The following is a 13,756-nucleotide window of genomic DNA, read 5'->3' as shown; positions in this document are numbered from 1 at the left end:
ACCCAGCTTACAGGTGCTCTGACGCGGCCGGTAGCTACTTTCCCAGTCTCTGAGCGGAGACTGGAGTTTTCCGACAAGGATGATTTGGAGAGTGAAATGTCAGATTTTAAGGGAATCACAACAATACCGTATTGTCGGCAGCTACATGAATACCATCGAGCACTTAGGGCAAGGTCTGATAGGGGGCAAGCAGAGACACTTGCACCAAAGCGCGGGAAGTCAATCAGCCATCAGACTCGAATGAAGGGAGGCTTCATTGAGTTGGGGTACATCAATTCAATTTGAAGGCGGTTGAGGTCTTCGTGTGTTTACTACAATAATGGGCAGCCGAAGAAGCAATGAGCTTGCAGATTAGATCTGGGGTATCCCATTGAGCGCGGATTAATAGCGTCAGGACAAAGTTTTTTTATTCACTTTTATGACAAAGACCAAAGAAATAAGACGCTCGTTCAAAGATATTCAAGCTCTACTGTCGAAATTTTTAAAAGGGTAACATAAGGGAAAGTCAGAGACGATAGAGAGATCTTCCAGGATGCTGTCAGGGATATCAGTCATCTCGTGCTATCTCGTCATTTTGACCTTGATTCAGATTCAGTATTGTTAGCTTGAAGTAGTCTACGACGCCTGAGGAATCAGGGGCTGGATTGGATATTAAACAGACTCCTACCACCATCATGTCACCGCTAGACTAGAAGAATATCTTGGCTGCTTCTTGTCCTAGGTATATTCAGACTACGATCAGGGGTTCCATTTCTCGTTTTGCTACTACTACGGACTCACTTCATGATCCTCAAAGGCCTATCGTTCTACGCAACGTTTAAATTGGTAAGTTGAGAATGTGATGTATCTCGCCGTTCAAACCCATAAACGGCTAAAACTTGCAGGCCCGAGCAGGTTGCAAAGTCTGCCGATACCCACATCTCAGAGGTTGGATGATCGATGAGTCAAATATTTTGGTAACACAAACGTTGTTTAGTGTAGCCGGAAGGAAGGATGATATCTTCACGTCGCGAAATGGCATATCGTGGTCCACCCCCACTCTTGCCATCAGAATCCCACTTCCGACCGAGATAAGCTCCTCCACTTACACTTCAGAAACGATATATAAGTGGCATGGGTTTCATTACAAAGGCTCAATACAAAAGAAACCAGTAAAACATATTGAATATTGAGGACATTCTGTTAATCACTCACAATTTACTCGGAATTAGTAGGTGATCAAATAAGCTGTCTTTACTACTTTAAGCCTATTCTAACACCCCACGAAGTGTCTTCCCCTGAAGCCGAAGCCATCACTTCAGTTCTCCACGCATACGGGGCAGCTCTCAAGAGCCGCAACGTCGAGGATGTTGTCAATCTCTACACGTCCAACGGCGTCATCATGCCGCCTCACTTCACAGCTGCCGTAGGCACGGCGTCACTTCGCGAATCCTACACGCGCATCTTCTCATCGGTTCAGCTCGTCATCACGTTTTCAATAGAAGAGATTGTCGTCATGTCTCCGGACTGGGCGTTCGCGAGGACAACGGCCGAGGGAACTAAGACGATGTTGGCGACGCAGGCTTCGGAGGAGCACGCGAACCAGGAGCTTTTCATCATGAAGAAGGAAGATGGGGAGTGGAAGATTGCGAGATATGCCTTTTCGACGATGAAGCCTCTTGTTCAAGATGGTGTTAGGAGAAGTTGAGTGAGACTATGCGCTTTGGCAACAGACAAGCGCAAAGTTTTATAGCCTGATATTCGGAAACAAATGTAGCTGCGAAGAGCAAAACGGCTCTATGCCTGAAACACTGTAGACATTTTCTTGGGTCTTCCAATCTACCACAGCAAAGATTAGAACTGCATGAGTGGAACACACCTGTGGTGGTATCTTGCACTGGGGGCCTCAATCTTGTTATTCAGACGAAAATTTGCGTAGACTTACCTATACCAGCTGTAATTCGTCAGGAGGACTTTGTGAACTTGTCTCTCCAAACCTTAATTGAGGAAGAGCAAAGAGCTCGTAAAGACCAACCGTGCGCACGGGTTTGGAATCGATCTCACATATCGACAGACGCCAGATCCACTTGAATTGATGAATTGTCTGATGTGATCGCTCATGTGGTATATCTTGACAGTCTTGGCTTTGAAGATTCGCTTGGCTTGAGGAGCTGGTCGTTAGAAGAACTTCCATTCACTTTTTCCGTCACCCAAACAGGTTGACGATAGTAGGTTCATACTATAGGTTCGACATACCTCATTCGACGTCGTAGATTCTGCATTGCAAGGTAGTCATTCTATTAGGTTGCCCTGGCGGTACATGAGAGTAAAAAGGAGCCATTGAAATGGCCTCCGAGGATGTCGACTCTGGCTCTGAGTATGTCGGCTCGGAGCACACCGACTTACAAGATGACGCGGCTGATTTCCATTTTGCTGTACAGTGGAGAGCGGACTCCATGGACGCGGTTTTTAACCTTCAAGTTTTTCTTGTAGAGTGTTTTATTGATCCAAAAAGGAAGGGAGTCTCCAAAGGAATAGATGGGCGGTGCGATGATCCAGAAGAGTTCACAGTTTCGTACCAACTATCCATACTTATTCCGTTGCCTGGATAAGTGGGAAAGCGCTCAAGATGGTCAGCTGGGGCGTCACGTGAAAGTATGGTGTAACAGGCGCAATTTGAGAGCTCAAAAGAGCCATCGAGGTGGTAAAAGTGTGAAAAACGGCCTTCTAAACTTCCGAATTTAATCTCTGGTAGAGTAAGAAGCATGGAATACGTACTGGACTTGGAACGCCTCGTGTGGTACGAGAGCACAGTATACTAATTTGTCCATCAAGGAGTCATCGATTTTCTTAGCGGTCAACCACATTGTATGCGATGCACAATACGGCTCGATCATCACTGTAAATATGGGCGTGGAAAAGGAAGTTGGTGATCGTCAAACGTAAATACATGTTCCTATCTGCAGGTACTAGACTACACTAGGCTATCTCAAAGCACGAAGGCTAGAGACGGTCTCATTTCCTCGTAATCGACATTGCTTTTTCAGTGATTTCATTCTAGTCATCTAAAGGCGGCTCGGCACGCTACCGGACTGCTTCTTGAGATCAAAGCGGTCCAGGTTCATGACCTTGTCCCAAACAGTCACGAAGTCCTTGACGAACTTCTGTCCGGCATCAGCCTGGGCGTAAATCTCCGCAACAGCGCGGAGCTCAGCGTGGGAGCCAAAGACAAGGTCGACACGGCTGGCGGTGTACTTCTTGGAGCCTGACTTGCGGTCGAAGCCCTCGTAGACATCCTGGTTGTTGGTGGCCTTCCACTCGTTGCCCATGTCGAGTAAGTTGACGAAGAAGTCGTTGGTCAAGGCACCAGGGCGATTGGTGAAGACACCAGTTGATGAGCCATCAAAGTTCGTGTTCAACACACGCAGGCCACCAACGAGAACGGTGAGCTCAGGTGCGGTAAGCGTAAGGAGGTGTGCCTTGTCAACAAGGTAGTGCTCGGTCTTCGCACGGTTGCCTGACTTGCCGTAGTTGCGGAAGCCATCAGCATAGGGCTGAAGGTAGTCGACAGACTCAACATCGGTCTGCTCCTGGGTGGCATCGCCACGACCAGGTGTGAAGGGCACGTTGATATCGACGCCCGCATTCTTGGCTGCCTTCTCGACACCAGCAGCACCGGCGAGGACGATAAGGTCAGCTAGCGAGATCTTCTTGCCCGAACCGTTGAACTTCTGCTGCACACCCTCAAGGGCCTTGAGGACCTCGGCGAGCTGCTTGGGGTTGTTGACCTCCCAGTCCTTCTGAGGTGCCAGGCGAATACGGGCACCGTTGGCACCACCGCGCTTGTCACTTCCACGGAAGGTAGAGGCTGAAGCCCAGGCAGTGGAGATGAGCTTAGATGCATCGATGCCAGTGGCGAGGACCTCCTTCTTGAGAGCTGCAACATCCTGCTCGCTGACGAGGGGCGAGCTAGGAGCGGGAATAGGGTCCTGCCAGATGAAGTCCTCAGAGGGAACCTCAGGTCCGACATAGCGGGAGCGCGGGCCCATGTCACGGTGAGTGAGCTTGAACCAAGCCTTGGCGAATGCATCGGCGAATTGATCCGGGTTCTCGAGGAAACGTCTCGAAATCTTCTCGTACTCGGGGTCAAAGCGGAGCGACAAGTCGGTCGTCAACATAGTGGGAAGCTGCTTCTTGCTGGAATCGAAGGCATGGGGAATAATGGGCTCGGCGTTCTTGGCCACCCACTGATTGGCACCAGCGGGACTCTTGGTAAGCTCCCAGTCGAACTTGAACAGGTACTCGAAGTACTTGTTGCTCCACTTGGTGGGAGTTGCAGTCCAGGTGACCTCCAGACCACTGGTGATGGTGTCGGCACCCTTGCCAGTACCGTGCTTGTTGGCCCAGCCAAAACCCTGGGCCTCGAGACCAGAGGCCTCGGGCTCGGCACCAACGTTGCTGTCGGGAGCAGCGCCGTGAGTCTTGCCGAAAGTATGACCACCAGCGATGAGAGCAACCGTCTCCTCGTCGTTCATAGCCATGCGTCCAAAGGTGACGCGAATGTCTCTGGCAGCAGCAACCGGGTCGGGGTTACCATCGGGACCCTCAGGGTTCACGTAAATGAGACCCATGTGGGCAGCACCAAGTGGTGACTCCAAATCGCGGGTGTGAATGTCTGACTTGCTCTTGGTGTCCTGGGAGCCATCGAGGACGCCCTGCTCGGACTTGCCTTCGTGACCGTGGGAGTAACGGACGTCGTTGCCGAGCCATGTGGTTTCGCCACCCCAGTAAACGGACTCATCAGCCTCCCAGGTGTCGGGACGTCCGCCAGAGAATCCAGCGGTCTGGAAGCCCATTGACTCGAGAGCAACGTTTCCGGCCAAAATCATGAGATCAGCCCAAGAGATCTTGTTACCGTACTTTTGCTTGATGGGCCACAACAGGCGGCGGGCCTTGTCAAGACTGACATTGTCGGGCCAACTGTTGAGAGGGGCGAAACGTTGCTGACCCTGTGAGGAGCGATCATTAGCATCTCGTCTGCTAAGAGAGATCCGTTGGGTTTGCCGGAGCAACTTACCTCACCACCACCGCCGCGACCGTCGTGGACACGGTAGGTGCCGGCGCTGTGCCATGCCATACGGATGAAGAGACCTCCGTAGTGGCCAAAGTCGGCGGGCCACCAATCCTGAGAATCGGTCATCAGAGCCGTCAGGTCCTTCTTGACGCCATCGTAGTCAAGGGTCTTGAAGGCAGAGACGTAGTCAAAGTCACCACCTAACGGGTTGGTAACAGGAGTGTGCTGGCGAAGGATGTTGAGCTTGAGGGAATCGGGCCACCAGTCGCGGTTCTTGGTGCCGCCACCTCCCGTGTTCATGGTCCGAATGAAGGGACACTTTTCCTCGGCCATGGTGTCTGATTATGCGTATTGTTTCTTTGGTATGTGTTTCGATGTGTTGCCTGGTAGAAGGTGGATTGATGTTTCTTTTGAACCGTCAATCGTCGGATTGTGTAGAAGGAGAGAAGGCCAAAAAGAAAAGAGTTCGCTTCTGGGAATCCTCGGCAAGTGGAAGGAGGCGACCCCGCGTTTTATGCCATGGCCCCCCCTCCCCCTCACTCATTGCATGACCAATGGGCCGAATCTTGTTGGCGGTTGAGGGGTGGGTGGTCAAGGGCCGAGTACATAGTAAGAACCACTGTGCACTTTCATCTCTTTCCTATTAATGCTGCACTAACGTATGACAGCAGGAACTATGCCGTAGTCATGTTGGTGTGGGTGGGGGTTCTTGAGATTTGGGCGGAAGGCGTTCAGGGTAGCTCGGGGCGGAATGACAAATGATGGGAGGCGACGGCCATGTTTTCTCAAGGGTCTTTTGGTCTTTGGTTGTTCGAGAACGCCCGACGAACGGCTAGTCGTTGTCTCGTTGTCTCATTGCCCCCGCCAGTTTGGTCACGTAGAAATCTAGGCTTTGCAGCGCGATACCGGCTCGGAGATTCGAGATGTGCTCGAGGAGGCGCAGGCCACTTGGATGCTGTGAGGGGCCGAGGGAAGTTATCGCGGTGTTAGGGAACGGGTAGAGCAGGCTCATGTAGCTATGACGCGGACATTCAAATGTTTGTCGGCGGCCCCTAGCAAAGGTCGGAGAGATTGCCACATTGGTGCGTTAGCCTCACAGTCTGTAAAAGATGCAACAATACCGTGAGCTTGCGTGACCAGCATGGAACAGTAGCTTGGGCCGATTCGATATGCCGTGCGGGGAGGATCCATCGACCCATTCGACAGCTGCCGCTTGCTCTCCGAGCCGGGGAAGAGGCAGTAGGTGTTCAGTACTGCCAAAGAGCATGTAAGAGAACAGAGATGGGATGTGGCAGAGTTTGGACTGTCTGTAGCTGCAGGTCAAGGTGTACGCAGTATGGAGCGCGGGAATGTGAGGTGAGGACCCTTGCGTCCAATTAAAACAGAGGTGATAAGCAGCGGATAGCCATGCCGCCATGTGAAATGTGTGGAACGGGGTACTCCTCCATACAATACCTTACCACAACTACATGGAACATTAAGGTAAGGTGCGTTAGACAGTGACATCGGAACCCAGCGGAATTGAATGTTCGCTGTTGTGTTCCGTTCGCTCCGACCCGGCTGTGCTCCATTGCTTTACCCCGTTTTGCTCCATTTATCCCCCATTTATGCGACCAAGCGGGGCTGTGTGGTTCAGGAAGGAACTCCCATTGCGTCTGTTGTATGTTCTTTCCCATAGACTGCAGTTGTCCTTTACGGCTTCCGTGAGGAGAATTGAATTGGACGTCTCCTGGTTGGCTGAGACAACCCCGCAAATCGCCTTTTCCTCAGCTGTTTTTGCTGCTCTTCCGAAGCTCCTTCCTTCCCGTTCCCCTCCACTGATGCTACGCGGTACGTGCATGTACGCGCCTACCTTATTAAATCACCTCACTTTACCTTACCTTACATAAGGTACCTCATACAGAATACAGAACCCGGTACGTAACTACCACAGCTATATTTACCCAACTGCAGGCAAAACGGCCAGGGGAGGAGCTTCTTATAAAGTCCACGACGTCACACCCACCCCACTTTGCGACTGCTGCCTCCCACCGCGAAAAGTCGCGGAAAAGTCGAGACCATTGGCTGGGCACTCGCACGCACTGTGAATATCAACGCTAAGTGGAAGAGGAAGTAGACCAAGCCGCCGGACAGCACCTCAAAGGAAACCGCGTCGGGTTGTTGGGGTGACGATCATGGCTAAAATCGCCGGTTTTCGGACCTTCTTGATAATCACTTTGATGGTGTGTAGAGCACACAGAGCACAAGGCCAAGGCTTTGTGTTTAGGGTAACGATATCCCAGTAACACACCCACAACCCTCCATTGGTCGCCGTTCCCCGATATCAACATGAAGATATCTTTTCTTACGACGCCTTCCATGGTCCAGGGTCAGGTCTATGTTCGCCGATCAGAAGAAAACGTCCATTCTAGCATTCGCTACGTAGGACATTGGACTCGGGTGACCTGCGACCTCAAACTCTCATTGCCATTGAGACCATCGTCAGCCAATACTGCCCCCGAGCTTCAACCTTTCCCCCACACTCTTGGCAATTCCGGGATTCGAGCGAAACATCACCGACCCAGTTTCTCGTCGCCCATCCACTCTCTTCCCAAGTTCCCACCCCCGGCCCGTCTGCCAGACCCGTTTCTGTTTCCAGTGTCTCCATTCCCACCGCCGGTGGGCGGGCCCCATCTCACACGTGTCGGCCCCGGTTTTCGTCAATGGTTGATCTCATCGACTTGATTTGAAATAAAAGAGCGATTCTCGAATTCTCCAGCTCCACAGCATGTGACTAATTTCCCAGGCTGATAGTGAGAGTCACCAAGGTTCTCAATTGGAATTCACGATGGGTTTCCAGATGTACGACGAAATTTGGTGCAATGGACCCCTGCGAATGTGAGCGATATCGGCGCCGTTGTATTAATAATTCTTCAGCATGCATGTGAGTCAAAGAGGCAATTTCTTCATCGTCGAGGGCTTGTATGTGTCAACGCCGACTGCAGAGCTGGAGCCTTGACGCAAACCAGATCATTCGGAGCCGATGGCTCGCAGCTCGGGTGAAGCTAATATCGGAAAGTAAGATTTGGAGCCGAAACCTACCTGGACTTCAGTCAAACCTAGCTTGTTGTTGCTTGTATCGTCTCGAATCTCGGTGCTGATGGAGAGGGAGTCGCAGTAAGCTCTGGCCTTCTGGCGCAGACACAGAATGACTGGGGACATGAGCGTTCCGTTCCACCTTGGGCAACTCGACCCGATCAACTAATTAACTGGACAACTCAAACGAACAACTATCAAATCGTTTCTCTCAACTAGTTCAACTTGAGACTCAAAGTTGAGTTGATTACGAGTGCAGCGCCTGCGGGCATTGGATTCAATACCACGGTCCTCATAGGAGCTTGGTACTTACGCAAAGAGGGACATAGGCAGGTACGTAACGACGTAGAAATAAAACGCAGCTCAAAAGTTCCAGATTCCCATTGCTACTCTGATCATCATGTCAAAATTGTGCCTTTCTTATTATCGTTGCTATCATCCCTCTTCTTTGGTCTTTGTTTATTTAGCGGAAAATACACCTTAAGAAGCCGAAGGAAGCCATGGATATGGGGTTCGGTCCCGTCTTAACTCTTATTTTCGACGCAGTCAGCTGAGTGATTAACTTCGCGGGCTTCTTTAAGAACAAAATTAAGAAGAGCTGGCCACCTCTAAAGTCAGTAGCACAACTAGCTAGTTGGGAGGAAGAATTGGGGAGGATTCTGAGCCCTCCGAAGTAGAAGTAGGTGAATAGAAGAGCGGTGGCAAACCCGATTCGACATGCTCTGAGCCCGAAGCTCAGAATTGATAGGTTCTGAAGCGACATCGACGCCACAAGCGGAAGAACCTCATACTATCACACGAGCGTCCTTATTGGGAGATCAACTTTGACAGAAATTGTCGTCAAAGCCCAATCATCTGGCTGCCTGATGAGCTGCTGCTACCCATAATGGATGGTCTTGAGCCAGTCGATCTTTACGTGGTACGCCAAGCATCATTTACCTTTTGGCATATTTATCAGGGAAAAGAAGTCGAGAAGTTCCGGCGTTCAGAGGCCACTTCCCGGGCATGCAGGACAGGTAATTTCGTGAAAGATCCAGCCACCGTCTTGCGAGCCAGACAGCACGCTTTTTGCTCCCAGTGTCTGACAAGGAGACTTTCGCGTGCCACCTATCGTCATGAATATTACCAATACACTAAGCAGGATGAAATGTATTGTTCTCGCTGTGAGTTGCCCTACAGGTACTTGGTATTCTCTGCCGAAGAGCGCAAGAAGCGCCGAGATGTTCGTCTGTGTATCGCGCACGACGGGTTCATACGGCTTTGTTCTCATCTTACGGTGCCGTTCTCTTGGGTCTGGGATAAGACACGTTCGAAGCAAGCCGATTCAGATGAAGCCCGTCAAATCAGATATAACTACAATGTATTCCTTGCGGCCAAAGGTTGCCGCGAGTGTGAAGGCACAGACTTCCAAGACACCACCACCCTGCATCACGAAGGAGCTGCTTCTCGGTGGATCCCTCTGCCTCCGACAATAGCACTCTACGCATTACCAAGGATCTTTGATTGGCTACGCAGAGTGATGATCACGTGGGAGTTGCCGTTATTTAGGATAGTCAAAAACGAAGCCATCACTGTGGACTTCATTATGCAGAAGCTGAAGGAATTTCAAACCAAGTACGGCAATGTCTTTTTCTCTCACTTGGGCCGACACGGAATCACCTCTCAGCTACTCAGGGCTCTCGACCCCCGTCACTGCGGCTGTCTAGGCGGAAACAGCCGGATTGGGCGTCTCGTTGCCTGCAACGAGGCCCGATGGGGGACTCGAGACTGGAGAAGAGCGGGAGGTCGAGAGAGTAGTGCGGAGCTCCTGCCACATAGCGAACACAAAGTTCGCTGCAGGATATGCCCGAGTTCGTACCTATGGGGAAGAGTTGGTCGCCAGATATTTCTATCCCGCTTTTCTTCAGATTTCATCATGGTGACTGATGAGAAGTCTTCGTCTGTTACTAGTCCGTTAGCCAAGTTGCTGGATCCTGAGTCTTACAGGCCGGATTCGGATGACACAACCAAGTATCTCTTCTGGTGCAAAGACGCAAACTGTAGAAACGGTAAAGACTGGGCTGAATACACCAAAGTACTCTGACGAGTTCCAAGTATTCGGGGAGGGGTAGGGTGTTTACTCTGGTGCTTCCGGGTTTCCAAGATAGGGGTACCAGGGTATTCCCAAGAGTCTCGAGAGTCTCGAGATGAGTGGTGTAAAGGTCCAAAGTGGAGAACAAATTCATGAGACGAGACGCACTACGCTTATGGCCCTGATAGGTAGAGAGTAAATTCAAGTTTTGTCAGTTGCGGTGTCATATGGACTTTCACTAGAACCGGCGCAATGCCAGAGCTCAAACGAGAAAGAACATAAGTGGATGTGATGTAGGTTGGATTTGCTAGCCTGCGGTTGATTTGGCCAACAGCCCGGTTCCTTCTATTCCTTTCCCATTCCATAAAGCGTTCGCTATCTAGTAGTTGGCGTTTTCCGGTCCTGCTCACCCAGTTCCACGGAATTCTCCGCCCTCTTGGTCGAGACTACGTTTAGAACCCAGAACTACCAACAATACGCAGAAAGGCGGTAGGTAGAATATATACCGAAAGACAGAGGACAAAACGGAAGACAGAATACAAGACGGAAGACAGAATACAAGATGGCAGGAAGAATACAAGATGGCAGGTGGAATACGTGGATGAGGCGGTAAGTGGAATACGTGAGTGAATGTCAGCCTCTACTGCTAAGTCTTGCTTTAGCCATTCGTTAGCACCAAGTGAACGTCTTGGTCTTCCTTAGTTTTTATAATGGCGAGAATGGCAATAAAACATACGGTTCTTAATATAGGCACACGGTTCTTAGTGCGAATGCATCTGACTGGTTCGAATGCATATCGTATATCGGCATCTCGCCTAAATAACATTTTGGTGCGCTATCATCAAAAACCAGCCTAATGACATATGTTCACTGATGATTGACGTAGTTTCTGGTCTCAAAAAGGGAGCATACCGCTTGCAGAGCCAAAGATCTCGTCGTCAGGTTCGTCTGGTATTGGTTAATTCAGCTAGAACATGTATCGTTCGTCCCATTAGTTCGTCCTAGCTTACTTCCAATGCCAATCGGAAGCATAGAACTGCTCTCAATGCGCTTTTTCCACATCCATTTATATTGCTAGTACTTAGGTATTAGAAGACCAGTGCGCCAATATTCTGTATAGATGTGCCTACTCAAGATAAGGTAGATGAGGTTAATTGAAATAGCATAGATACTCGAGCAAAAGTGGAAGCCTTCTTGAGGTAGTCGATGACATAAGTTCATGTACACTGCACGGTTTCGTTAACATAAGGACACATGATATTAGCTAATCAACTTAATTCCGATTCCTTAATTACTCGTTCAACTTACCGGCTTGACTCATAGACGATGCTGCTGTGCCGTCAAAACAAGAGTACATGTAAGCCTCGGGCGCAATTCGTCCGCGACGAAGCCAAGGCTCAATACGGAACGACTGTGCCTTAATCTCACTCACCCTGCGGAAGATTCCGGCGACAGTTAGCGATAGACGGAACGGGGTCGATTGGTTTTCGGACACGACACAGCCTGTCCGGAGAAAGTCTCCATGCCGGCGGGCAGCTGCATACGTGGGATGGACTTTGGTTCAACCCCTCATGAAGATCATCATACAGTCAGCATAGAAGAAAGACTTCACTGGTCATGTGCACTATCCCAAACGCCGATGTCATCATTCCATCTGCGGTTCAGATGACCTGGGAGTCACTGCATAGACAGGATTCAGCGTATATCTAGACGGTCGTAAGTATATTTGAGCATCATGTACTTGTAAAATCTCCACCGGGAACACAGGCATGTTGTTCTTCATCTTTTCTTCATTCGCTTTAATGGCCTCAGCAGTCGTCATCCCAGGCCCTCCCGGCCCATATCTCGTTGCCTTGCGGGTGAAAGCGTTCGAAGACGCAGCACGATGGGACCCTCACGCCCCTCAAGACCAACCTGAGAAGCGCAGAGTTATGGTCTCCGTCCACGTTCCCCTGAAGAAGGAAGCGAAATGTTCCATCGAAACCGTTCCCTATGTGCCGCCTACCACAGCAGTCGCCCTCGGCCAAGGGGCCGCGACCCTGTTTGGACTACCGGACACCATCTTTTCCGGGATGGAGCTTGAGTTCTGCAACATCGATACTCCTTGCGCCGGGGCCGAGAAAAATGAAGAGTACCCTCTCGTTCTCTTCTCACACGGACGAGCTAGCTCAAGACTTGCGCATGGTGTGCTGGCGCGGTCTCTTGCTAGTTATGGATACATCGTCGTCACTCTGGACCATACGTACGATGCCGCGATCGTTGAGTTCCCTGATGGAATTATCAGATTTGCGGAGAACGCGACGAATAGCGACACGGCTTACGTTAAGAGCCTTCTTGAGGTGAGTCTACTTTTTGCAGAACCTAGCCATGTCGAATCGAAGATACTAAACATCGCTATCCCACAGAGTCGTCAGAAAGATGTCTCTTTCATAATCGACCAGCTTCTGGACCCTTCGGTAGCTACACCGCTCCTCGCTGGGACTCAGGCTTCCATCAACCCAGAGAAGATCTTCATCGCCGGTCATTCCTTCGGAGGCGCTACGGTAGCCTCATCCCTCTATGTCGATGACCGCATCCTCGGCGGCCTCAACTTCGACGGTCAGATGCTCGGACCAGTCCTGGCCGAGGGAATCGATAAACCCCTGGTGCTGGTCGGCACACCGACGACGTTTGACTACATTTCCGGCTGGAATGAGACTTGGGCTAATCTGCGCGGCCCGTCCTTGATGTTGATCGTCAACGGGACAACCCACATGTCTTTCTTCGACGCTCCGCAACTTCCGGCCGTCAAGGCTTTGCCCATAGAGTATTCCGATCTCATCAAGCAGGTTTTGGGCACCATAGACGACGATGTGTTGGCCAAGATTGAGATTGAGCTCTTACGGAGGACATTGGACTTTGTCTTGGAGGGTCACAGAGATGCGTTGTGCAACATTGAGAGCGTCGGCCCTGGTGTTAGCCAGCTGCGAGTCAAGAACTTTAAGTGCTCTTAAACGAGTGTAGGTAGTGTTGGGAGAGAGACTCGCCACTCTGTGCTTTTTAAAAGCTCTACTCAATAGAAGAATAACATGTTCTCCCTTCAAATTGAGGTTTTCACCTCACCAATCCAAGCATGCAGCACGTTGGACTTCGTTGTCTAGGTAAGTATTTCAGATTGCGAGCGTAAGTGGCTACGTCTGAAGATACTACTCTCTGAGCGAATTGAATCTAAATGTAATCAATGGAAATGTTTTGGTCCCCAGAAATGACTGACATGGAAGAGAAACCCCGCGCCCGTTTTGCATCAAAAGAAGCTCTTTGACCACCTGACTGCTCGTGCCGATCAACATATAAGCAAGCCCTTACCATCATAAGCAGCCTTATTGAGATTACCCTATGTAGGCTTCCAAAGATGTTTCCATTAGAGAAAGTAACAAAAGAAGCATCCGGTAAGAGTAGTAGGGCTGGATGCGATAGTCGTAAGAATAAAAGTTGAGGATGTAATGGCGTTTTTTGTACTTGAAATGCATCTCGAGGATTGATAAAGAAAGATCTTTAAGACGTTAGCGAGATCTTAG

The 13,756-nt window shown here is 50.3% G+C and overlaps 5 protein-coding genes across 5 annotated transcripts; 3 read left to right on the top strand and 2 right to left on the bottom strand.

Moving 5' to 3' along the window:
• Positions 1 to 783: 783 nt before the first annotated feature.
• CPAR01_11112 (uncharacterized protein) lies at positions 784 to 1,687 on the top strand (the record flags this gene model as incomplete). Its single annotated transcript, XM_060495371.1, has 2 exons — positions 784 to 825; positions 1,247 to 1,687. 2 exons carry the CDS (start codon positions 784 to 786, stop codon positions 1,685 to 1,687), a joined length of 483 nt encoding a protein of 160 aa, XP_060345719.1.
• Positions 1,688 to 3,044: 1,357 nt separating this feature from the next.
• Positions 3,045 to 5,386, bottom strand: CPAR01_11111 (catalase-peroxidase; the record flags this gene model as incomplete). The annotated part of the gene is made up of 2 exons (XM_060495370.1): positions 3,045 to 4,988; positions 5,057 to 5,386. The coding sequence occupies 2 exons, from the start codon at positions 5,384 to 5,386 to the stop codon at positions 3,045 to 3,047; spliced, it is 2,274 nt and encodes a 757-aa protein (XP_060345718.1).
• Positions 5,387 to 9,014: 3,628 nt separating this feature from the next.
• Positions 9,015 to 10,211, top strand: CPAR01_11110 (uncharacterized protein; the record flags this gene model as incomplete). Its single annotated transcript, XM_060495369.1, has 2 exons — positions 9,015 to 9,205; positions 9,242 to 10,211. The coding sequence occupies 2 exons, from the start codon at positions 9,015 to 9,017 to the stop codon at positions 10,209 to 10,211; spliced, it is 1,161 nt and encodes a 386-aa protein (XP_060345717.1).
• Positions 10,212 to 10,651: 440 nt separating this feature from the next.
• On the bottom strand, positions 10,652 to 11,025 carry CPAR01_11109 (uncharacterized protein; the record flags this gene model as incomplete). The annotated part of the gene is made up of 2 exons (XM_060495368.1): positions 10,652 to 10,855; positions 10,936 to 11,025. 2 exons carry the CDS (start codon positions 11,023 to 11,025, stop codon positions 10,652 to 10,654), a joined length of 294 nt encoding a protein of 97 aa, XP_060345716.1.
• Positions 11,026 to 11,968: 943 nt separating this feature from the next.
• Positions 11,969 to 13,192, top strand: CPAR01_11108 (tat pathway signal sequence; the record flags this gene model as incomplete). The annotated part of the gene is made up of 1 exon (XM_060495367.1): positions 11,969 to 13,192. One exon carries the CDS (start codon positions 11,969 to 11,971, stop codon positions 13,190 to 13,192), a length of 1,224 nt encoding a protein of 407 aa, XP_060345715.1.
• Positions 13,193 to 13,756: the final 564 nt, after the last annotated feature.

The sequence above is a fragment of the Colletotrichum paranaense genome, assembly GCF_030867605.1.
Source record: "Colletotrichum paranaense strain IMI 384185 chromosome Unknown Scaffold_9.1, whole genome shotgun sequence".
Lineage (NCBI taxonomy): Eukaryota > Fungi > Ascomycota > Sordariomycetes > Glomerellales > Glomerellaceae > Colletotrichum > Colletotrichum paranaense.
The sequence above is the reverse complement of the archived record's forward strand: the minus strand, read 5'-3'. Positions and strand labels throughout refer to the sequence as shown.